This window comes from Biomphalaria glabrata, chromosome 1, assembly GCF_947242115.1.
Source record: "Biomphalaria glabrata chromosome 1, xgBioGlab47.1, whole genome shotgun sequence".
NCBI classification, from domain to species: Eukaryota; Metazoa; Mollusca; class Gastropoda; family Planorbidae; genus Biomphalaria; species Biomphalaria glabrata.
Window position 1 is genome coordinate 67,095,412 of NC_074711.1, and position 26,388 is coordinate 67,121,799.

Here is a 26,388-nt window from a genome sequence, read left to right on the forward strand (position 1 = left end):
TAAGTAATAAACATACTTCCGATTTTATTTAGTGATGTTTATGCCGTACATTTGTTAAAACCATCGGAATTAGAGTCTAGATCTAGAATCTAGTCTTGTTGACCAATTTACGAGATTTATTAATATTTGGACACCAGCGATGTCCGACTTTGATTCAAACCCTTTTGCTGACCCGAGGGCAAACAATCCCTTTTCAGTAAGCTTATAATTATAGTTATAGATTTCTAGACTCTAGACTCTAGATCTAGAGTCTCTAGAGTCTAGATTTCTTAATTTCTATTATCTAGAATCTAGATCTAGATTCTAGATCTACTAGTAGAGTAGTTTATGCTATTCGGACACCTATAGGCCCAAATTTGAAAGTTTGACTTTGACAGCGCATTATTTTACAATGGTTTGACATAGAAAAGAAAATGACGTATCAAAATCTTCTTTAGTTAAAGGAGAATAAGGATGACTACTTATATTTGTTCCCCTAACCTATATTTGTTATTATATTTAAGGTCAAAGAGGCCGTGTGTTTTCATTTAATTCGGACACATTTGACCCACATTATTTGATTCCGGACACCATAATTTATTTCGGACAGTCTCTATATTTAGGCATCAATAAACTCAGATTTTAATTCTATATTAACATTAACTAAATTTTAAGATCCCCAGGCATAGCCCCTCACAGGAAATCATTACGATGTTTTCAAACTATGCATAAATACGAACACAAAAAATTAAAATATGAACACACTTATTCTACCAAAATTAGGTCACTGGAATAGTGATTTCTGCACCGACTTTTAGACTTATTTTATGTTTGTTTATTTTATGTATGCATGATTAGATGTGTGTTGAATGTTTGTGGTTTTTTTTTTGTTTATTAATTTAATAAATTTCTAATACAGATGATCTTTTGTAGTATAGTAGGCCCCTATAGGTTACGATAGCCATTCGATCTTGACTAACTGAATCCTCTATATAAATCTAGATCTATCTAGTAGGTCTAGATCTAGGCATTTAACTTCATTCAATGTACCAAGCTCACTCCAAACATTTGCCCATTTATTCTCTATTGAAAAAAAAAAAACAACAAACGAACAAATATAATATAAGATCATTTTTATTGATGTCCAAAACTGTCTGTCCGAAATAAATTTTGGTAAGAAAATCGTAATTTAATTCGGACACCGTATTAATTTTTTTTTGGTATGGAATTAGAAAACTTGGCTTATGAATCAAATAAATTAGCTCTAAAAACAGAATAAATATTGCCAGGCTCATTAGTATAGACTTAGCCAATCAAAAAATATAGTCTTAACTCTAGGAAGAGGTAAAGTCATCCGGGTAACATAGGAAAAAACAACAACCTGACTAACAAATTTGAAATTCGTTTTTCTTACATAAAAAGACAGCTAAATGGAAGGAAATTGGGTTAGAATCATTGGAAAATGGACAAGCACATTATACAGCGCGCTAGTTTTATAATAAATATTAAAATAATTATTTAATGACCACAAAAAACAGCGAATGTCCGAATTCATGTAATGTCCGAAATAAATAAACTACTATAGTACTAGTCACTTACTAGTGTGACTAGTCTGAGTTTATTTAAATTAATAGTTAATAATAGATAGACTATAGTCACTATACTACTATAGACTAAAGACTGATACTACTGATAGTGATAGACTAGATCTTTTTATAATAGTAATAGTTAATACTTTATTAATAGACTTGTTTAATAGTTATAGAGTACTATAGAGTCTATTTAAATAGTCTATTTCTAGATATCTAGCTAGATCTAGTATTACTCTATACTTAAGTTAATATAGATCTAGATCTAGTATCATCTAGATCTAAATTTAATATTTATATTTTATAGTGCAAGTTAGCTAGTCTTGTCTCTAAATTAAAATTGAGTCTAAAATTTGTACTTAGATCTAAATTTAAATCATGATTAAGATTATCTACAATTGTAACAATTTAATTGTAATCAATAATTTATTCGAATAATACTCATACTACACATAGGTCTAGCAGCACTCTAGCTAGATCTAGATTATTCTAGATCTAGACAAACTCTAGAAGTTGAGTAGAAGTGACTAGATCTATACTCTATAAAATGATAATCTATAATTAGTATAATTTGAGTCTATATAGATTATAGATCTATCATCTAGATCTAGTAAAATCTAGTCATTCTAGTCTAGTGTAGTATTAGACTCTACTGACTCTAGTAGTAGTAGTCTAGATCTACTCTAGAATCTAGATCTATCTAGATATCTACTATCTAGATTAGTGGATTTTAAGGATTTTCGGATAGGGAGAGAACAAAAATGTCAAAAATCAACACCAATAACACTAAACAGTAAACTCGAGTCAGGTGTACCTCAAGAAACAGTCTTAGGTCCTCTACTATTTTTAATTTACATAAAATTCATATAAATGGTTTAACTAATTACATTTTAAATCTAAAGACTAGTTCAGGAGCAAAATTATTAGCAGACGATTGCATATATTAGAGTAAAGTGCGAAGTTCGATCACATTAAGCCTGCTGGCGGCAATTTTCATGTTTGGTAACGGTCTGACCTATGAAAAAACTGTTGGTATTGCTGAATTCCTCGTCATTTTGTCTATAAAGATAGATCTGATTTAATGTATCACTAGGCTTAATTAAAATTAAATATGAGGTCAAAGAGGTGTAGGGTGGGTACCGCCAAGCGTACTTTTCCTCGATGGGATTTCTCCCCAGCTAGTAAGCTCAATCGGGCTAATGGAAGGCTCGATCAGATCAAAGAAAATATATCTAAAACATGTTTAAATCTTTAATTTTCACTATGAAGTCGTTTTCTTTTTACTCCACCGCAAGAACACCATCTACTGCCACCTTTCCCATGCTCCAAAACTTTAAATAGTCTCTTTGAGCTAATGAACCATCAGACTTAAAAATAGCTATAAGCCCATGACCCATTTCCTTCACTACCGGGTAGTAAAAAATAAAAATTCCACACCTCTTGAGTTTGACTTCAGGAAAAGGAAATAGTATGTGTCGGAAGTGAAGAAAAAAGGTGCATGCGCAGTAGCAATATAGTATTAATTTGGTAAACATTCAAATAAAAAAGTTTTAGCAATAAAAAGTGAATCGATCGAACCTCTATACAAATCGGGGCTGATCGAGCTTCTCACTTTACTATAGTCATAGAACAATAAAAACAACACCAGATACAGAAATTTTACAAAGAGAATTATATCTAAAGTCTAGAATTAGATGTATTACAGAAATGGGAATCAAAGTGGAGCATGTGAGCATGTCTTTCCACCCAGAAAAACGTTAGTTATTAAGAGTAATAAAAAAACTAAAACAAATAAATTCCACTTATCTTATTCATGGTAAACAAGTAACACAGACTAAAAATGCAAAATACCTCATCTCTGCCTGTGGTACCTTCTGGGGCATAGGCCACCAACCAGCTTCCTCCAGGCATCTCGGTTCTGGGCAAGTCTCTCCAACGGTGCCCACGTCTTGCCCATCTGCTTGGCATCTCTGCTTCCAAGTCACAGTGCCATGTATTCCTGGACCGTCCCCCTCTTCCTCTTTCCACTATTAGTATCTTTATTAAAAATTATTATTTATTCTATTCTATAATCTAGTCTAGAGATCTATAATCTGTCTATATATTCATAGATTATAAATCTCTTACAACTGTTAGTGACAGTCACTTAGTTGATGATTTATATATAGTATCTAGAGTATACATAATTAAATAATAGATATTACATTTTTTATAAATCTAGCTCTAGATTCTAGACCTGTATAGACTTTACATCTAAATCAAAATTAATAAAGTTTTATTAGAATGTGAGAAAGCAGACATAATTGCAGGAACAGAAACTTGTCTACATCCTGAAATTTATAATGCAGAAATTTTCAATAGTAATTATGAATTTTTTAGAAAAGATAGGGCTGATAATCATGGAGGAGTTCTTTTAGCAATAAAAAACACTCTTATAGCAGAAGAAATGACCTTAAGTACCTAACTCAAAAAATATAGAATTAACATTTTGTAAAATTAATACCACCTCAACATTCCTAATAATAGGCAGTATTTACAGACCACCAAATTGTAGTTTAGAATACATGCAAGAACTATGTAATCAGTTTACTACACTTAAAGAGACAAAAATAAAAATGCAGTTTTTTGGATTATGGGTGATTTCAACCTACCTGATATAAATTGGAAAACACTAACCATAGATAAATACCAAAACCTTAAGGACATAAATGAGCTTTTCATAGAAACTTTACACAGCCTAAGTTTAGATCAAATCATTAAAAAGCCAACTAGATTAAACAACACATTAGATCTCTTCTTAATCAACAGACCTGGATTAGTAGTAGATTATGATATCATCCCTGGTCTATCAGACCATGAGATCATAAAAATACACAGTCAGATAAAAGCAGTAGCCAATATAAAATCCAAAAGAAAAATCTTACTCTGGAACAAATGCAACCTAACACAACTACACCAAGCTGCATTAAACTTTCAACAAACATTCTTATCAGAAAGAGACATTAACCAACCAGTGGATGACCTCTGGAATTTCATTTAAAAAAAACTATCTTAAAAACATTAAATAGAAAAATATACTATTTGATAAGTTGTATGCATCTTTCATTAATTTCTGTATCATTGTAATCTGATATATTAAATAAAAACTAGATTTGAATCTGTATCATCACTTCATTTATGGCTACTTATAAATAATTTAAAACTTAATAGAACTAAACCTTTGAGGTTATTGGAGAGTGCCTATTGGACTTTACTGAATATATAATACAAATTAAAAAAACAACAACACAAGATAATCACAAAGTAAAAAACATAAAAACATTATCTTTTTAGCTTAAGCTAGAAAAACTAACAACATGAAAGTAGGATAAAAGTTTCTCTATTAGATGATCCATGCTTTTGAGAATGTCAATTTATTGGTCAGCAGTGATGAGTTTGAGAAATTCCTTTTGCTAGCCCACTAATTGTTATTTCCATTTTTTTTTTTTTTTTTTTTAAATGACTTCTTATTGTGTGCAAGTTTGGTACTTTCATTTTATACCAGCTAGGCTTTTTTTTATATTTTTAACTGTGTTAAAGATGTTTTTTTTTTTTATATGTAATTAATAGCCGTATAAGATATACCTCATAATTTTTGGTAATCTAATAGATGTTAAGTGGTTGTCTGCTAAGTGATTGTTCCTTTTTTATAAAATGGATCTTGTGTTATGAAATATATTTAGAATTCTTATCATTAATCAATAGTTCTAAAATATTTCTTTGAAGCTTAGTGAAATTTTTGTTTCAATTCCAGGACCCTTCTGTGCAGCAAGCAGCTGGTGGTGGGCAACGTCAAGGAGCTCTAGACGACTTTAATCCTTTTGCAGATGGAAATCAGACAAGACCTTTGAATCAAGTAAAATGTTGATTATAGAAATGTATTTATCCCATGGTTGAAATACACTTATTTCTGAGCAGAACTTACAAAATAAAATAGTTTAGTAAAAAGCTTTTACAGCTTATATTTGATATATATCCTTTCCAATTTTAAATTCTGCTCTGGAACCTGCTGTCCGTTTTGATCTAAAGCTGAAATGTCATTAAAAGTATTGAAATGATTTAGTTTTAAGCAATTCTATTTATTTACCACAAAAAGTTTCACAACTCAACATGATTAAAAACATACCATTTACATTTCATGTCCATTAAATGGGAAATAACTGAAAACAGGAGTCATCTTTCACCTTAGCTACTTGTCACATAACACAAACAACCAATTGGCTATTTTTGCTTCGGACATAATTTCTGTCAGGTTAAGTAAGACAAATTTTTGTCCCTAACTTCCAGTTTTTTGTTTGATTTGTTTCCTTTAATGTTTTGTTATAAAGTATGATCCTAGACCTTTTAATTATAAATTATTTTTTTCAGACATGTTAATATTAATTAAAGTTTATATATATAATTATTATTTACTTTGTAATATTTGGTCCTCACCTCCTCCCTCCCACTTTCTATAAAAGAGGAATAGAAGTTGTCAAGTTTCCAAGTACAAACTTAACTGTATGACTCTTACATTGGTTTTCTTGTCAGCTACCTGAATCTATAGAATGGTTTGAACTGTCTGTATTGCTTATAAGTGATTGTAATAATTTTATTGTGTGCTAAAGAACTGGTTAAAAAAAAAAATGATGTGTGTGTGTTATTACAGGGTGTTCCACCACCACGTTCTTCTCAAACACAGCCTGCAATTATGACCCCCTCTGATGACCCCCCTCCTTACTCTCAAAGTGGTGCTCAAAAGGTGGATACAAGTGAGCTTCAGAGGAGACAAGAAGTAAGCTCTAGTTATTAGTTTAGGGTTTTGAATAATTCTCTTTAGTTTATAGAAAACACCCTTACCTATATATTAAAAAAAAAAAGAAAATATTTTTGTGTAAAGAGTGGAGGAAAAATATGTTAACTGAATTTTAAAAAAAATTAACCAGAAAGTAATGTCACACCAAAGGAAGGCTGTATTTCACCTATCAGCCTAAGTTTAATATTATCAATTAGCCCTCACTCAGCTTCTTATTATTTTAAAATTTAAATAAAAATACTTTTGATGGTCAATTTTTAAATGTATTTGAAATAAATTCTTTGTTGATGTTGGATTAGCCTACTGGGGTTTAGGCTTATTTTTTAAGTATATTATTCTTGAATACATATGAACTGTTCATGAAATAATCGCAAAGTCAGAGGTTCTTTTTAAAACTGGTTTAATAAAGTACTCATGCCTACAATTCTAGAAGTTTTATTTTCAATACCAGCACTTCTTTCGCTATCACAGCGAGGATCAAGACTTGATTGTGGTTTGGTGCAGTGCATTGATTGTTCTCTTTTTAGTGATGTCATGCCACATACGTTTACTGAGTGGCATTTTTTGTGGGTGTAATGTTCACATCTAGGATTCAATGAAGTGTAATTAAAAATACTTCAATACATTGTAAGGTTTTAGGCAGGAAATTTTCTTTTGAGATAAAAGTTGCTCATCTCATAAGAGTACTGAAGGAAAAATATATGTTTTAAAAAATATCAATCGTTTCTTTTTTTTTTTCTTCTTAATATGTTCACGAAAAGAAACTAAAATATATAGCATAAATACTTTGTTTTCCTAATAACCTGTGGAGTGGGTCAAATCATATAAACTGAGTCATCGACTGTGCACCAACTTCTGCTCTTCAAATTATTTACTAAGTTTTTCTCCAGGTGTTTTTTTTTCTTGACTTATTGTCTCTAGACCAATCCTGCTGAAGTTTCTTTAAATACTTAATTCTAGTGCAAAATAAAAAAAATAACTGATTTGTTGTAAAGTATTTAGCCCAAGTTTCTATCTTTTAATTATTTCCTATTTCTTTTCAATTTTATTTTAATGCTTTAAAAAAAATGTATTCTTTAATAAGCCAACAAAGTTTCAAATTTGTTTTTAAAAAATCTTCTAGTCATTTCATTTTTTTTCTATGATGTTAGCTGTTAATGTTAATAGTGATAGTTAGGTCTAATAGGGCTACAGGGTTAATTGTAGTGTCAAAATTGCTTTATTAAAATGATTCCTACTAGTGGCAGTTTAGCATGATGCCAGATTCCAGTGTCCATGAAGATATTGGAGAGGTCAGTTTATTTTTATCAGGCATCCTAAAAAAACTCTCCTTTCCCACTGTAGAGTTCTCTGTATGAGTAGAGAACATTTCTTCACATAATAATATCAATAACGCTTCAATTATTCTCACCATCCCAGCCTTTCATAAATATACAAATAGGAAATCCAGTTCTATGGCATAATTGTTCTTCAAGTCTTTTCTATGTATTTCGGGGTGAACAACATTTTTCAAATAGCAGTACTGGGTAACCATGAACATATTGGTCATTTTGCCTTTCACAATAGAATGCACCCTTGCTGTTTGCTACGCTCCAAGAAAGGGAGGAGGTTAGTTTGAAATTTAAGTATCCCATTTTTTTAAACATCAGTTACCAAGTCCTTTTGTTTACTTGACCATCATGGCCCTACTTGACTCAACTGTAAGTGAAAAAAAACTCAACAATAATGGGCGAAGAAAGCCTCCATTACAGCTGTATACATTTGGAACATTGTTTACACATTGATCAGAACTTCATATTACCAGCTGTGTTTTATTCAGCTTTACTGTTTGCATAAATTACTTAAAGCTTTACCTACCACAAAATGCTTTGTTTTCATTTTTCCCTATTGTTTCATTCTTAATATTCAAAAAATTAAAACCAAATTTTTCTAAATAATATACTAACAATTCGATAAACTCAAAATTTATCAATCAAAATTTTACTTTATTTTGTTACAAATTTACAAAAACCTCACTTTGTGTTCTGCCAAAATAGTTTCACATATTAAATATCTGTTGAGGAAACCAAATTATAGAGCCTTTAGAGAAATTTCTGCTTTGTTTTGACACCATTGAATAATCACTATAAGTAACTTATAATGTTAAATATCCAACAGATCAACATTTAGTAAAAACATTAATAAATATCCAGTCTGTATTAGTCATCATTTATAAACATTAGCATTAAACATAACATATTAAATATCCAATTAAATCCAACACGTACAAAGCTAAATTACTTCTAAAGCTATTTTATTATATTGTAAGTCATTGAATTAAACAGAGGCTTTTAAGACTTTTTGTTTAGAGTAATTTAGTTACATACTTTAAAAAAAAATAAGAGCAGATGGTAATTAAAAAATTGCATTAATTTACTCACAATCTCAAGTTATATTTTGCACCAAAATCTTACAATAGTAACAACATTTTATACAACATTTTTTAACACTATGATCTAGTTATTTTCATTTCAAACACTGTATCTAAGTGTTGATAGAATATTTGTTAAGGCAAGCATTTTTGATAGTCCAGCAAAGCTGCGTGTCTAGGTCTTCTGAGTTAATTCATAATCATAGTTCAACACTTTTTATTCATGAAATTACAAAAAAACATTTGTGAAAAAAACATTCATTTTTCTTGTACCTTGTTGAAATTGTAAAGGAAAAAAAACTAGAAGTAAATTGTAAAATGGTTACAGTGCATATTGTAAAGATGATGCTTTTTGTTTGTGTTTTACATCACATTGAATGACCAGTATTTTCCAAGTGTTTTTGTGTGTTAGTATATAAATTAGAGATAAATTTTTTAGTTAGTTAATAATTTAAATGCTTGACAACAAAACAGCATTTTGTTAAAATAGGAAAACATTTATTATATTATTAGTATTTTTACAACTTTATTTATACTTTTTTTTTTTGTAATTGCATATCTATATATATATTTAAGTAAATAATCTTGCTTTAGTGTATGTATTTTGGGAGTGTTAGCCTTGGTACTCATTATTTCAGATTATTAGTACCATTGTACATAAATGTGTGTGGTTAGACTGTAAACAGAAATCCACTTGAAACAATTTTTCCTCTTTAGAAGAAAAATCTTAGTGTAGATAATTAATTAGTATTGATATAAAGCGCATAATTTTTTTTTTATTAACGATAACTTTGAAAAATTGTCTTCTCTGAAATTAGTACAGTCTGTATCAAGTGTGATTTTCAAGTAATTTTTATTTTTTTATAGGAATTAGAAAGAAAAGCAGCAGAACTGCAGAAAAAAGAACAGGAATTAAAAAATGCTAGTATGGCTGGTGGAAGTAAGTTATTATTATGTAGGATGAATCAGTTGGTAAAATGTTTATAGTGTTAAATTCGTTTTAGTATACATGTTAATAAAAAAAAACACTTACTATATCTTGTACATATGGTCTAAATATTACATTCTTATACTGGAATAATTCTTTATAATAAAAGTTGTTGACACATTACACAGATTTACAGACCACTGTACAAAGCATTTAGGTTGCATCACAACATTGACCAATAATAGACCATTACTATCATCAATAGACTTACATAGATAATTAAGGGGTTCTTTGTCAACATTATTTTATTTTGTTTATAAAAACAAAAGAGCCTGCTTTTGGTAAAACAGGTAGCTGTTGCTATTTTGGATTTTTCTGGAGCAGATATTGTGTGATTTTTTAATTTTTTTTTTTGTAAGTGGTTTATTTGTCAAGCATACAATATGCATACACTTAATTTAATACAATTTAAGTTAATATAAATGAAAAGATCCACTTCCAGAAGACTTTGCTCCTATATGTCATTCATGAAGGCAATGTTGAAATCCTATTTTCAATAGGTAGACAGATAGCCTCAAGAGTTGCTTTCCCCTAGAAGGTTGCTGAAGAGCCAATTAACAAAAACATAGTCTTTTGAAATATATGATAATGAATTTTGTTTATGTTTTAGGACTATTGGAGGCATATTTTTTAAAAAGTTTTTATAAAAAGTTGCACATTTAGGCAATGTGTTTGGAAAATAGTGTGGCAGTTGGATTAATAAAAATAAATTGATTTGTTCTGAAATCTTGGAAATGGGGTCTCAATAACTTACCTATTAGTGAAAATGTATATATACTAAATGCAGTCATTTCATTTTAAGTTCTGTAATGTTATCTAACAGCTGTTTCTGACAAAAATTAGAAAAAAAAGTTATAATTAAATTAAATATTAAATATCGAAATAAAAGCACATTATTAAGTTGTTTCTAACAAGTAATATTGTTTAGAAAATAACATAAATTCAAAGCAACTGCAACTTAACTAGCTTTATCTTTTTTTAAAAGTTTAATGACTAGAGATCAGCTTACAGATTTCTATTATGTTTATTTCTATTTTTTGTTACAGAAAAAGAAAATAATTGGCCTCCACTCCCAAAGTTTTTCCCTATAGGACCTTGCTTTTATCAAGACTTTAATGTGGATATACCTTTAGAGTTTCAGAGAATAGTCAAACTTACATACTATCTCTGGGGATGTAAGTTATACTTTTTTCTACATACTCTTTGTTTTCACTTTTAATCTTTATTGTATAGGTAAGTTATAAAGGTATGTCATCAATTGACTTCATACTTAGGTAGGTTGCTTTAAAAAAAAAACAACTAACAAATGAATAATTATATTTTGATGTTGATTTTTCTGTTTCAGTTCATGTGCTTGTTCTCTTCCTCAATTTTTTGGGAAGCTTGGCTTATTTTATTACTAACTCCTCTGGAGGTGCAACATTTGGTCTGTCTATTCTGTGGCTGGTTTTATTTACACCATGCTCATTCATCTGTTGGTACAGACCACTGTACAAAGCATTTAGGTAATTACACAAAATCATTGATGCTTTATAATTATTGTTTTAATATCTTTTGGTCCCATGTGATATTAATGGATTTTTTTTTTTTGGTTATTTTGTTTTGCAGGAGTGACAGTTCATTCAACTTCTTTGTATTTTTCTTCATATTTTTCTTCCAATTTTGTGTGTATGTTGTTCAGTGCTTGGGAATCACTGATTTTACAGTGTAAGTATTAAATGTCAGACAAGGTTAGCAAATAATTCATAGTTTCTGTGATATCAAAATCAAATGAAAATATGTTTTTAAGCGACATTTTCCCATTTTTTAGCATTTCTATACAGCAGCTAAATTGAAAGGTTTGAGGAGGAATTCAATAGTATTTTGGTACAATCATATCACATAAAAATGCCAGCTTAGTCCTCTGACAATCAGCTCAACTCCGGGTCTTAACATGTGGCTCAGATATTGCGTCTGCTTGATCTGTTTTCGCTAACAGGATGAGAGGCAAATATAGTAAAGTAAATGGTGCCTAACCTAAGCCTAAGCTTTGGTCAGGAGTGGCTTGTTAGCCTTGACTGAATACCCACCTAGGAGAAGGAAAACTCTGAATTCAAACCTCTGTTGCCATGCAATTATACCCAAACATAAGTAAGGCTTCAGGAGTCAACCCTGAAGAAATATCAGGAGCCGGCGCCCCTTAGGCAGTTTGCAGCACATATTGCTACACCTTGATAGAGCTTGCAACATTGCTGACCTTAAACTGTGTGGGCAACATCATTCCTACCATAGTTAATGCCCAGGCATTCTGCTTATTTCTATAATGTGATCCATAGTGGCTTCATGACTGAAGGAGGCCATAACTTATTTTTAGTAAAAAGTATAATAATGTAAAAAATAATAATATAAAAATAAACCCACATTCTAGTTGTTTCTTTACAAACTAAAATCATAGAATCTAAACAATTTAGAATTATTTTTTTTTATTCAAAGAAGAAATTATGGAAACATTTCTCTTGTAATTATTATTTTTTGTTTTTTTGACATTATTTTTAGCACAGTAGAAAGATAAGTCCACGGGGATGGGAATATTAAAATTATTTCCTTTATTTAATATATTCTGACAGCAAAAATATTTTTTAGAGGCAATCTCAGCATTATTTAACCTTCATTTATTGATATAAACATTACTTTATTAATTTAATGTACTTGGTATTCCAGCGTCTCAACAAATGTTTAAAAAGTTTCATTTTATTGCTGTGTGGATACTTTATTAATTTAATGTACTTGGTATTCCAGCGTCTCAACAAATGTTTAAAAAGTTTCATTTTATTGCTGTGTGGACCTCAATTTTTGTGACTAACTGACGAAATGTTACTAAGTTTTTTTTGTTTATTTTATTAAAACTGTTGCTTTTTTATTGACATGTTTTTAAAATCACCAGATGACATTCTTAGCACTTGTTATAGCCCTATTAAATCCTGTCTCTGTTTCTCTGGCATACCTTCTCCAGTGGAATCATCTCAGGTTTGACCCAAGTAAAAGATAATGTCGCTGTTGGACTTATCATGATATTTGTTGGTATATTTTTTGGCATTCTGGCAGTGATCTCATTTGCCCTTCTCATTAAGGTACTTTTGGCCACAGACTGAGTCCAGCATCTTTGCATGTTTTCCGTAGTGGTATAAAGCTATTTGTGGGTATTGTTGTCTGGTGCTTTCTACACTAACATTACTCTTTGATTACATTGAAAAGCGATAGAGAAAAATTCCTAAGTTGCTCATTAATTTCAACACAGTAAGATTATCCATTTTTTTGTTGCTACTTGCAAATACTATTCAAATAAAAAATAAAATCACAAATAGTAGCCTTACTTTAAAAAAAAATACTAAGCTCTAAAACTAAATATATCAAATTATTTTGAATTTAATAATTATAAATGTATTTGAAAATTCTCTTTATCCCATCTTCTTTATAATAATAACTTGTCAATTTTGTATTGTATATGTAGCTCTAAGTCACATTAGAAGTATTTGTATAAAATATTTATGCCACTGATAGTCTCCAGTGAGATTCTTACAATCTCTCTTTAGACACAAATAACTTTTTACTGATTCTTTTACTCTGCACACCAACAAAAAGCACATTCGCAAAATTTTTGACCGTATCAGTGGATCTAAAATGCCATTGTTTTTCAACTGATTGTTCAGATCTTTAAAAATTATAACCTAACATTGGTTGAAACTACAGACATATTGATTGGCATTCTTTCCACTGATATTATGCATGTATTTATTTTTACCACTGAACTCTATATATGGAGAGGCAATGTCCATACTGTTTAACATTTGAATTCCTGGGGGGCCAATTTACATCTATACATTTTAATTTTGCCATGATTATTATTAAAATCACATACTTACACATTTAGGTTTTACTTTTCTTTAAAACATATCTCGAGTGTGCACTGAAAAATTAACAATATAGAGAAACAATAGTTTTTGACTCGACTGTCCCACTAATCAATGCACCAAGTAACTTTTTTTTAGTGTCATGGGCATATCACTTGCTTCTCCATAAGAATATAAAGATCAGTGTTTTAAGCTTATTAAATATGTCTTTATAGAAAGCTTACAGACAATAAAAGTATAATTGAAAAAAAAAATAGCATTGTTGGTATAGCTACATTAAAGACATATACAGTAATAAGCCTTGTAGAATACATTAGTTTTAGCAAAAATCTTTTCACTTAGTTACTATTCTTTTATATAAATAGTGGTTGGATTAATGGTCTGAAAACTGTTGGAGAAAGTGCGGGAGCTGGAGCTTTTATGCTAATAATAGCATTCTTATTTACGATAGAGGCAGTAGTATCAATAGTGCTGCTCATTAAGGTAGGATTAGTACATTTGATTTTGATGGCAAATTTATGTGTGTATGTTGTTTTTTATTCTTAGAAGCAAACTAAATTGTTCTCTATATGTGCTTATGGCTGTTGTTGGAATTCCCATTGAGATTGATGTGTGTTTATGTTCAGTGGTACACTTTTTAAAAGGAAGTACTTTTAAGCTTTATAATTTTAGATCATTATTAAAAAGTTTACAAGTGACTTTGATATGAGTTTGAAAATAAATAAAAACAAAGTTTTGAAAGGAATAAGACTTAACAAATAAGTGTTTGCTAATACATTTGTACTAAAATTTTATTTATATTTATTATTCTACTATTTCTTTTATGTCTTATAAGGATATTACTGACTAAATATTTTAGCTATACAATTAGCTTTAAAATGAACAGTTTCTTATGATATTGGCCACTTAAGTTTAATAAAAGCAGTTTTAAAATTGCAAAACAAAATAAAACTTTAGAATATTTCAATACTTTAAATACTTTTTTTTACAATCCCGGGAACAAAAAGTTAAAACATTTGTACTTCTTAAGTTTAAAACTATGTACTGCTCTCCAAAATTTCTAATCTGATAAGCCTTTCATTAAATCATTTAATTACATTTCATTTGTGTCTTGTGTTGTGGAATACAAGAAAGAATTAAAGTTGGTTTTGAATTGGATGTTTTACATATAGACTGCACAATCAATCAAAACAATCTTTTAGTCAAAGTAAATGACAATATGAAACCATATATTTGGCAATTTAGTTTGTTTCTTTTCTAATAAATAATAAAAATGAATCTAAAATTTAGTACCTCAAGCTGTTTCCAATAAATATATTCACTTTCCTTTTTTACTATTTTACTTTAATTGGCTACTTTAATTACAAAGTTTTGTCCCATTCAATAAAATTAAATGCCAAAGTTTTAAAATAACATCTTGGTATACTCAGTCTCAGACTTCATTTTTTTAATTAAGCATTCCCACATCCAGCCTTGTGTTCTCAAAGCTCCTAGAATCTAGATTGACAATTGACCAAAACTTGCCTGAAATGGAATGTTTTATTTTGTAGATCTAATTGCATTGCATAATTTACTATTTCTCTGAATTATTTTGTTTTTGGAATGTAGGTTTACAAAAAACTTTAATTGATATAATTTTAATAATTAATTTGTCTGAATTTGTGTTAAGATCATTTTATAATCATCTATTGTAGTTAAGAGTTATTTACATTTAGTATCTATTTTGTTTGTTTTTAGAATTGTTCAAAACACTATCTGGTATTCTCATTTGTACACTTCATCTTTATAATTAAATTTCTGCTTTAAAACAAAAAAAGATTCTTCAGTAATAAGGGAGGACATTAATCTTATTTTTTGTGTTAAAAACAAATTATTATATTGAACACAAGTTTTGTGCTGGGTTTTTCATAGAAAAAGAAATTTCTATTCATATTGTTAGTAACATTATGATTAAAAATACATTTCATAACATCTATCTGGTAAACTAATACCTTTTATTTTCCATTTATTGTTTTAAAAAATATATCAGTTATGAGATAGTGACTTTTAATAGTTAGTTTACTAATTAATCAGTTCTAAATAAAGCACCCAACTAATTCAAACTTCAATGTTCCATATCATCCCTAGGTCCACCGAATTTACAGAAGTACTGGAGCAAGTTTCCAGAAAGCCCAGGCTGAGTTTGCCAATGGTGTAATGAGGAATGAAGCCGTCAGAGGAGCAGCATCAGATGCGGCAGCAGGAGCTGCTAGAAGTGCAGTTGCAGGCTATGGTAGTGAAAACCGTTATTAAAAAAAAAAGTAAACAATTTTCATACATGGAAGTTTAATTGTAATGGATTTATGAATGTGCAGAAAAAAAGGAAAACATTCTACTTCACTTCCTTTAGAAAAGTTTTGTCCAAAATGAGTTTATGTTTTTTTTAAATGATCATTAATTACATTTATTTCATCTGAAAAACAAATTCCTTTATGCTAAATATATTTCATCTTTCAGAACAAAGTACATCTTGTTTGATAATTGATGGTTGGTTTAAAATAAAGGCTTGTAGTTGATATGCCGATACATCAAAAGCTTTAAAAAAAAAATCAGTAAATTTTTTATCATTTTAGACAAATTTTTTATTTTTACACTGGTCATACTCTGGTTATTAGTGTCTCTAGAAAACTATCAATATCATCTGTATAATATAATTTGAATTGTGAAAGCTATTACATGTTTGTTATTTTTTTTTTTTATCATTTAGTTAATATTAATTATGACATTTGTCTTCTGCATTCAATGTCCATTAATTTAATGAATCATCCCTTGTCAGCAGTATTGTTGACTACCACTGAATGAATGCTCCCACCATTTCTATTCATAGTTCTAATATATTATTTGCAGTTGTGCTATTTATTTATGATTTTTTTTTCCCAAATGTACCACATGTCTGCTCAATTAATAGATACTTTATTTTATGAAAATATGCAAAATTATCTTTTACTAATATAGCAGTTAAAAAAGTTTTTAAATAATTAAAACATGGTTGTCAATATGATACAGAAAAACATGGTTGTCAATATGATTAAAAACAAGAGGCATATAATTACATAAGATTTTAGAGGGTTGCCATATTTGTTAAAAATATTATATTTTTTGTGTGTGTTTTAGCTTGTGTTTTGAAACTGTTTGTAGCACTCAATGTTTGTCCTTCATGTGTTTATTCAGTGGGTTGACTTCATTGTCTATTTGTGCTATAGATTGTACTTTTTTTTTTTCATTTCTCTGGGTGTGATTCAGATATGTACATTTTGTTTCATTTATCTACTTTGTGCAAATTACAAGTTATCAATTTCAAATTTTAGAGGTTTTCAAATAGATCAAATAGGTTTTTGTATTCCACTGAAATAAAGTTTATAATTTGTAATTTGTTTTATTATTTTGTATCCCATGTGAAGTGGAACTGAAACCTACTTTTGCCTTGACTTTTTGTTAAGCTCTTGTTTACAGTACAAATAAATATTCTATTTGGCTTTGGTTTTTGATTTTAGACAAAAAAATCAAGTGTAAGATGTGTGTTTAAAAATTTCAGTTCTCCACAAAAATCAAATTATTATTTTTTTATTTTGAGTGTGTTGAGCTTACGAGTCTAAACATTCCATTCATTTTGTGGGCTCCATATTTTTTTTCTCATTGGAATTATTATTATTTATACTATCAAAAATATTATTCTGTCAGCTATACAACATTTTAGTTATAATCAGTCAGTAGATCTATTTTTATTTTTGAGACGTTTTTCAAAATCAGAAACTAGATTCTAGAATGCTCGGTAAATTGTATGTACATTGTAAATTATACATAAGTAATAATTGAATTAAAATAGCAACCTCCATTTACTTTAATTATTTGTCTTTCTGTTCACATGATTGAAAATGAAGACTAACGTGATAGATTAAACTTGGATAATACTTTGTTTTTTATTATTATATTGTACATTTACATTATAATGTTTTTGTGCAATTCTGTATTTGTTGATCCGGAAGTGATATTTCATGTACGATTGTTTAAGTATAAACTTGTGAGCTAGGCTAAATAATGTGTGTGTGTGTATGCTTGATATCTGCAACTTATTTTCAAGTTCTGCTTGTTCATTTGGATTACATACGTACTACAGCAAACTATTGGAAAGCTATTTATAATTACTTCTTAAAGCTTAAGTTTTTCATTTCTCCTTATCACAAATAATTTTCCCCACTTTTAATACCACTTGATTGATTTTTCCAAACTGTTCTCATCACACCTAGTCAATATCACAATTCAATACACAACTCCTACTGCAGAGCTCTGCACAGAGACAACTTGTTAAGACTACTTTATTCCTAATATTTGTGATAACCTTTAATTCTTGCAAATTTTAATCAAGGCTGTCAGCTACCTAATTTTATTTTTTACTTGTTTATTGTACCTTGTATATGACAGTTGTAAATATATATTTCTATGACTCACATTTGAAGAATGAAGATTAAAAAAATCAACGCTAGAGCCCAAATTAAATCTCCTTTTCCTATAATGGACTAGTAATCTAGTATGCTATATACATTTTTTTTTGTTCATCAAATTATAGGTTTATTTTAAGTAATGGTCACACTTTAAATTTATGATGACAGAGAGTTGAATAGAAATTCCATTATAATTTTATGTAACGATGTTAAACATGGCTTTGTAAAATAAAAGCATAGAGTAAACACTTTTCAACAGTCTGATACATTACCATCAACAGACAAAATCAAGCTTTTAACTATTACTTCTGCTCTGATATTTGTTTTTTATGTTGGGATGGATGACACTGACTTGGAGGCTACATAATAGCTTTGATTATATGTGCTGACAACTTGTGGGACCATTATGTAATTTTAAAATTGGCTTGTGTATAGTTGAATTTTGTGCTTTTTTTAAAAACTAATTAGAATATTTCGCATTTTTTTCTCATATATATATATAGTCTTTGTGTTCAGGATCTAGCTATTTTCAAGGGAATTTTTTTTTTTCTCATTAGATGTGGGTATTTTGTAAAAGATGTGTACTAAAAATAGAAATGTATTTTTTTAAAAGCAATTTGATCCACAAAAAAATCCATGCTGAATTAACTTTTGTATTCCTCTGAAGCACACAATCCATTAGCCCATCATGTTAAAGCATTATAACTACTGTAATTGTTGTCTTGTCAAGAATTTTCACTTAATTAGAGATAGTTTTTTTTTTGTCTTGACCATGTAGGTAACCCTAACTTGTGTCTACAGCTGCATGCCTCAAATGTATTAAAAAGACTTGTTTTCATGCAGTACTCATTAGTTTTGTCAATACTCTAAGTTGGTCGTTATTGTTTTGTTTACAGTGTACACATGAACATAAACTTGTCCTCAACTGGTTCACTCAATAAATGAGTTTTATCTTGGCACTGGTCTTATCAATCTTGCATGCTGGCCTTAATTTAATATATATATGCACTTGTATTATAAAATTGAATTAACACTTAGTAAACTTTTACTTATTTTGCTTTATTAAACATCTACCGGTATTTAAAAAAAAAAAAATAAACAAAAGGTATCATGTGATCAGCAAGAGCAACTAAATTAAAGTTTTTAAACTTTTTATATTATTTTTTTTTAACAGCTTTTGCTTTCTCCAATAAAAATTCTTCAAATGATTTTAAACTAAAGAGATATAAAAATGTTTACATATATCAAATAATTTCAACTTCAAAATGTGTTAAGTAACAACAGCACAAGCAGCAGTTTTTCAGTACTAGATATTTAATGACAAATATGTAAATCCAAAGCATTGGACGACTAATAACTAGAGATGGGAATCGAACCCAACTTTTAAAGTTCGGGTTCGGTTCGGTCAGATTTAAGTTCGAGTTCGGTTCGATGACGAGTATAGTTCGAGTTCGGTTCGGTTCGGTCAGGTCTAAAGTTCGGGTTCGGCTCGGTTCGATGTTATGAAATTATGTAATAGCAAAATTAAGTTATAAGGTTTAATACAATTTATCAGATAAAACACTTTAAGTTTAATTTTTACATAAAACAAATACTTTGCAACATATAATAGGCCTATGGGCAATACTTTTTCCAAAATAATGTTGCCTACACACATTTTAAGCATTGTAAAAATTTCTTAATGGAGATAGAATTAAAGATGCGGCAGGTTTTTGCTCAAGTCGGCAAGTGGTTTAATTCTGGGCATGACTCGGCGCTAAGCGTATTCTAACCTTTTTCTCTTAGTAAGAAGAGATATTTTTTTAAAAGGCTAATATCGATGTGCATTCTTTCAGAACGCACTATTCATCATAATAAAAAAACAAATATTCTTCGTGTAAAGACGTCTCTATCGAGGATTTGTTTTCGCACATAAGTCGTCACTATAATAAATTGCAATATACGGAAGAATCTCAATAGCGGAGATGTTTTAAAATGTTTTCTTCAAAACGTTTTGACCCATATTGTGCATACGCGCCTCGCAAAAAGCAGTCTACAGTTGACAAGGTCTTATTAGAAGATAAAATGACATCTCCTACTTAATATATTTTAATTTTTAAACATGTAATTATACTAATATTCAGATAAGTTAAACTGAAAATAAAACTTTTTTTCCGACGCCCCCTCTCCTTGTTAGTTGGTCGTTGGTTTGTCACTTACAAACAGCTAGTACAATTGAACCAATAAAGGCGTTTTATATTTTTACCTGTAAGGATAGTATAGAGGGACTTCTTTAGGTCCGTCAGTTACGCTGGGCAGGGCACGTATCCCATATGGGAGACGAACGTATGCCAAAGACAGTCTTATTTTTTTTTTTGTGAGCTAAAGGATGGCCGCCATAACAGAGGCGCCCCACGGAAATGCTTCAAAGACCAGCTTAGGAGTCAACTTTGCTTAGCTGACATAGAAGAGAGCACCTGGTTACATGCGGCCTCAGAACGAGTCAGTTGGAGTTCACTCCCGAAGGCCGCGGGATACACATTTGAGACCAAACAAAAATCAGCAGACGCGAAAAGAAAAACTAAATGGACCACCTGCAGACAGTGGTTATGCTTGCTCTGGATGTGGCAAAATATGTAGGTCACATCTGGGACTGCGCAGCCATGGGAAAAACATTCCTCACTAATCTTCGGACTCGAAGACAAGCCTTATCATATCAGTCGCTTAACCTCTTCTTATCGCCACCAGACACCACACACACACACTCTATGACACCCCTTTTTGTCAGGAAGTTGCGTCTCCCCATCCCCCAATTCAAGGTACTCGCCATCCACACCCACGGGGGAGGACCCAAAGTTTGAGAAACGCTACATTAAAAATACTGATGATCAATAATGCAAAACAAATCATTTGGGGGCCCAGGAGGGGCTGGACCTCTTTGGGGCCCCCTGCATTTTGCGTAATATTGAATATTGTAAAAAAAACACTAATTTGGGGCCCCCTCAAGTGGGGGTCCGGGGAGATTTTCCATTTCTCCCCCTCCTCCCCCACCCTTGCTACGCCACTGATAATATTCCAATATGGAATACGTCACAATTTTGTAAAATTAATTCACTTAATAGAAGATAATTAAAATTTATTTTAAACTAGAAAACAAATGAACTTATTGTAGATTTATATCTACACTCTATAATCAGCAAAAAATATTCTACTCTCAACTAACAGCCATCTCAAATAAAAGTGACAATATTTTAATGTTGACTTTCTACTTACTAGGAACTAGAGTCTACATCTAGATCTAATTATCCTAATTAGAGGGCGCCTATTCAACTCAAAACCAATATTGCAAACAGCCCGCGAAAATTCAAGGCCAGGGGGGAGTCGGCACATACGGAAAAACCCATGGGAACCCCAGCGCGCCGCTTTTTTTTTCTTTTTAAAGTTTTCAAAATACCCCTCCCCCCCCAACCCTCCCAAGTTTTCAAAGTATAATGGAATCATTAGAATTTAAATAAAATATTTAAGTAATTTTTTTTTAAAACCAAAAATTAAAAAAAAAGGATGTACAAATTGCAAAATTAATTCGGTTAAGAAAAGGAGGGTTCGTTCGGTTCGGTTTGTACCAAGCAGTTTCAGTTCGGGTTCGGTTCGGTCATAGGTGAGGTTCGAGTTCGGTTCGTTCGGTTCGGGTTCGTTTCCCATCTCTACTAATAACATACAGTAAAAACTGCCAGAATCATTTTAGTTAATCAAATTTGCTAGACTAACCTATCTGATATTTTGGTGAGAAAATTTACACTAAGGAAAACTATGGTATTAATATTAGCTGTTCAGTACATTTCTATCACCTTAATGTAGATACAAAAATAAATTAAAAAATTAAGAGTTTTTAATATTAATCAATGAAAACAATGAAAAGAAAGTATTCATTCAATTCACTACAGTCAAATTTCTGGACCACTGGTTAATTTCAGCTGCTTATTTAGATCAAATCCCAAGTACTGATACATTTCCTATTATACAGTCAAATCCAATTAATTTGGCTAGACAGTTATTGGGACCAAAATGATTGCATCCCAATGCAGTTTGATTAACCGGTTTCCACTCTATTTCTAAATACATTTTTTCTGAATATTTCTTTCCAATAAATTGTATTACTTAAAACTTTTAGACCAAAATTTATTAGAAAATGCTTATCTGAATACAACTCTGAATGCATACATTTTATTGATATTCATTTCTCATCTCAAATAGCACATACAACTGAATAGAAAGTAACATCTTCACTAAACATGAAAGTCACATTAGCAAACTGTTTTGGACAGATATTTAAAATCTACTAGGGGCTTTTTTTTAAACTCTAAAACAACTTAAGCAGTCTTTTTGCTTTTAACATAATCATATTTTTCTTAAAGATTCTATTATCTTCACCCATTAGATCTATATAGCTGACTGTCTCTATAATACTTCAGTTAAAATAGAAAATCATGTATTACATTCCCATTTTTGTGACCAATTATGAAAATGAAAATTGACAGAGATCAAAATCTAAATAATTGATACTCTTTGGACTTCCATTTGTAACAACGAGATTTACCATTGCTTTTAATGCAGTTACATTTTAAAAGAACTAAAAATGTATTATTTATAAAGGGAGATTCAAACCACTACTTTTGAAAATTTTAATTTAAAAAAAAGAAAATGTAATTGCTATAGTCACTGCAAGATATACACAATTTATTCTGTTTACCAATAAAGTCATTATAGCAAGTGGTTCTAGAAATACATTTAGCAACTGATAACTTTGTGACATTTTTAAACCATATATATTTAAAGACTATGACATAGCAGAAAGCATTAGAAAAATAAACTATTTGATAATCAATGTATGTATTTTTCAAAATATTATGAAAATACAGCACTATTACAACCCAAAGGCAGGAAAGGTAAAGGATTCATAAAAGCTGATTATGCACAACATTTTAAAACAGCAAAATTAGGAATAAATATGAAAATTTTCAACAAAAATGTGTACATGTCCTAACTATATCAATATTATAGTTAGGTGAGAAGAAAGCAGAACTTTTATATCAACCTTTAGTTTCATTAAATAGACCCCATCTTCTTAATCTCTCCAATAGCAAAATGAGCTTGGTAATATGGAGACAAACAAAACCCCTGCTGCCAAGTTTCATAGCACATTTGAAATAATAGTAAATTTCTGTATGTAAAGTAAAGTTCCCCTTTCAGACCTTGTGGTCTATAGGGCAGATGATGTAAAGATCATCTGTTTCTGTGGCCTACTGTTTACGAGGGTGTCATGTGGCCAGCACAACGACCAACACACTTTACTTTTCCCCAACTAATGTCAGGTACCCATCAGAGCTGGGTGGACTTGGAGGTGCCCAACGATCCCGAAATTAAAAATCCCAGGATTCGAACCCAGGACCCCCGGTTTGGAAGTCAAACACTTTACCGCTCAGCCACCGCGCCTCCACAAATTTCTGTATATAATGTTATAATTTCATGTAATAATTTTGAAATCTTCAAAAATGATTTGGCAAATCAAATCCAAAAATCACTTCCTGGCATTATGGTATCCCATCCTGTTATGCAGGATGCTAGGGCTAGAATATAATCATCCTTATTTCTGAAGGATTTGATGAGGTTAATTGCGCAGTGGCAAGTATTTATTTCTCCCTGTAATACAACAAAATGTCCCCCAAAGAAGAACAACTGAGTGGTAGACATGGTAATTGAAAGAAAAAGTTCAACCTTTCTCCATTTGTAAAACACAAATGTGTACAAATCCAACAACAAATCAATTTTATACTTTCTTCTTGATGAATAATCACAATAATTGGCACAGACTAAAATATGTATCTCTAAATTGTCTGTTAATAAAATAGATAAAACAAGCTCGTGTTAACACTATCTATGATTCTATGTTTTGGAAACATGGAAACGATTTGTCAAAATTGAACATTTAGCTAATAATACATCAATCTTTATTAATAGGTAAATAATAAGGTGCCATTTAGATCGTAAAGAAAAGTGTGAAACTGGCAGTGTAGGTAAACAAATTAACTAGACAAAATAATAGAATAAAACTTGTATAAAAGAACATAAAAAAAATAAATAATTTCAACTTTGTGTATCACTCTCAACCAATTGTTAAATCAACACCATGACTGAACTTTTACAAAGGCATGACTAACATTTGAAGTTGTTTGTTTTACAAAGAAAAAAACATTTTTCAATCAAAATCAATTTTTTTTTATTTGTAAAAAATTACTGAGAAATAAATTGTTACAAGTGTCTAAACTGCAAGCACACATCTAAATGCTCAAAAAATAAAACCTATACAATCATACCATGAGAATAGACTTACTATACAATCATACCATGATCATATTCGTATTCTTCATTGAATAGTAAGTTTAGTCAATCTTTTTAATGGACTTGCCATAATATACAACTAAAATCAACTTTACTATGGAAATAAGCAAGCCAGGAATGCTGGGAAACTGTAAATATAAAAAGAAAATATTAAATATTACATAATTAGAAGGGGAGCTTGGTGGTTGAGTGGTGAAGTGGTTGGCTTCCGAACCGAGGGGACTCTGGTTCTAATCTTGGAGAAGACTGGGATTTTGAGTTTTGATATTTTCAGGACGTCCCTGAGTCCACCCAATTCTAATGGTACCTGATATTAGTAGGGGGAAAGTAAAGGCGGATGGTGATAGTGCTGGCCACATGACACCAACTTTAGCTGTTGGCCATAAAAACAGATGACATTATCTGCCCTATAGATCATAAGGTCTAAAAGGTCCTTTACTTTTTGAAATTATAAGCAAAAATAAGATAGGAAAACCAAGAAATATAACAATGTAAGCATTTAGGCTATGTCATCAATAATGGCTTGAGTGTTAACTTAACTTTAATGTGTATAGGCACCACCAGTCCTTTTCAAGCCTTGCAATCTATGTGGGCAGATGATGTGTTTGTTTACCCCTGTTTCAATGGCCAATTGTAAATGATAATGTCTTGTGGTAATCACAATGACCAACCTCCTTTACTTCCAAAAGGTATGTCTGGTACCCATTAGAGTTGGATGGACTCAAGGGCATCCTAAAAACTTCAAAATCTTCTCTGGGATATGAATTCAAAACCCTTTGGTATAGAAGTCAAGTGCTTTAACACTCTGCCATTAAGTCCCACTTAAACCATATAATTTCATTTATATGTATAACAAGAAAAATAAAAAAAAAAAACACTTTTTAAAAAAGACAATTCCAATCTTATAGAGTAATTATTTTATACTAAATGACTAATGAATGTTAGATTTAAAAAAAAATAATTTAAAAATAGGAAAAATTTTTAACCCGCCCCCATTACCCTGTCCCCTGAGAAAAAATCCTGATTATGGGAATGTTTAAATCTACCAGACTTTATAATAATCTGATGATAGGTCTATAGATCTAGACTAAGAAGACAGTGTAGGTTCATACTTTATATTTTTCTAGCACCAATTCTTTTGTGTGTTGAATATTACAATGCACCTTGGTTTCTCTGTTACTTTTTGTTTTGTTGAGCCTCTTTGAATGGAAGTTTGTTTTGGGGCTCTTTAAGCCTCCATGTTATACTGTTTAAGGGAGATAGTGTTGGGACTGTAGCTTAGGCCTGTGCTAAAGCTAGCTAGATAGCATGGGATGCTTGGCTTTCAACGGTCAGATGAATGTTGTGAGCCAGTATTGTGATTGACTATTGAAACTGCAAGGTGCAGATAAGTGATTGTTATTAACAGATGTTGATTCTTTCTATTACATCAACTGTAAGTATAGTAGTTACTTATATGTTAGTTACTACATTGAATTTTACCACCATTATCATCTGTTCTGTATATTGTAATAATAATTTCATTAAATGTTTTATATGTACTTCAAGAGTACCTGGCATATCTGTAATTATTAGAATGCTAAGGGGGCCCAGGCAAATGAGCCAATTTTCCAAAAACTCAATCTTGAAAGAGCGCAAAACGTTACTGAAAATTAATTTATTAAACTCTCTTAATGTGAGGAAATACCCAAAGATGTAGTCTGTTCAAGATTTTCTAGCCCTCTAGCCAAATTTAAATAATTTTTTGTTTACGTTGAGCCAACAATATTTATCAATTGTCAAATTTCTAAGAAAATCGTTTTCGAGAGCTGATCTATGTTTCCATGAATGTGTAACCTG

The 26,388-nt window shown here is 30.4% G+C and overlaps 2 protein-coding genes across 7 annotated transcripts in view; one reads left to right on the plus strand and one right to left on the minus strand.

Moving 5' to 3' along the window:
* LOC106065842 (secretory carrier-associated membrane protein 1-like) lies at positions 1 to 19,127 on the plus strand. 5 transcript variants are annotated; one of them, XM_013224751.2, is made up of 10 exons: positions 1 to 196; positions 5,362 to 5,463; positions 6,256 to 6,381; positions 7,644 to 7,694; positions 9,680 to 9,752; positions 10,847 to 10,975; positions 11,146 to 11,305; positions 11,409 to 11,507; positions 12,793 to 12,910; positions 15,818 to 19,127. In XM_013224751.2, the coding sequence occupies exons 1-10, from the start codon at positions 140 to 142 to the stop codon at positions 15,980 to 15,982; spliced, it is 1,080 nt and encodes a 359-aa protein (XP_013080205.1). In that variant the 5' UTR covers positions 1 to 139; the 3' UTR covers positions 15,983 to 19,127. The 5 variants fall into 5 exon arrangements, with proteins under 5 accessions (XP_013080205.1, XP_013080208.1, XP_013080204.1 ...); XM_013224750.2 differs by lacking the exon at positions 12,793 to 12,910 and adding an exon at positions 14,056 to 14,173 and having other exon boundaries at positions 3 to 196; XM_013224752.2 differs by lacking the exons at positions 7,644 to 7,694; positions 12,793 to 12,910 and adding exons at positions 7,969 to 8,010; positions 14,056 to 14,173 and having other exon boundaries at positions 3 to 196.
* The window catches only part of LOC106065841 (sugar transporter SWEET1-like), a 21,596-nt gene continuing 11,616 nt past the window's right edge, over positions 16,409 to 26,388 (minus strand). For both annotated transcript variants that reach the window (XM_013224748.2, XM_056009676.1), the window contains exon 7: positions 16,409 to 24,677. In XM_013224748.2, coding sequence (XP_013080202.1) covers positions 24,591 to 24,677 — 87 coding nt within the window. In that variant the 3' untranslated portion in view covers positions 16,409 to 24,590. The remainder of the gene's footprint in view (positions 24,678 to 26,388) is intronic.

Bases quoted from the DNA above. Each gene is read 5' to 3' on its own strand.
- LOC106065842 (XM_013224751.2), top strand. From the start codon at position 140: ATGTCCGACTTTGATTCAAACCCTTTTGCTGACCCGAGGGCAAACAAT. The intron at 6,382-7,643 runs GTAAGCTCTAGT...GATTCCTACTAG, and splicing joins AGCTTCAGAGGAGACAAGAA to TGGCAGTTTAGCATGATGCC. The intron at 12,911-15,817 runs GTACTTTTGGCC...TATCATCCCTAG, and splicing joins CATTTGCCCTTCTCATTAAG to GTCCACCGAATTTACAGAAG.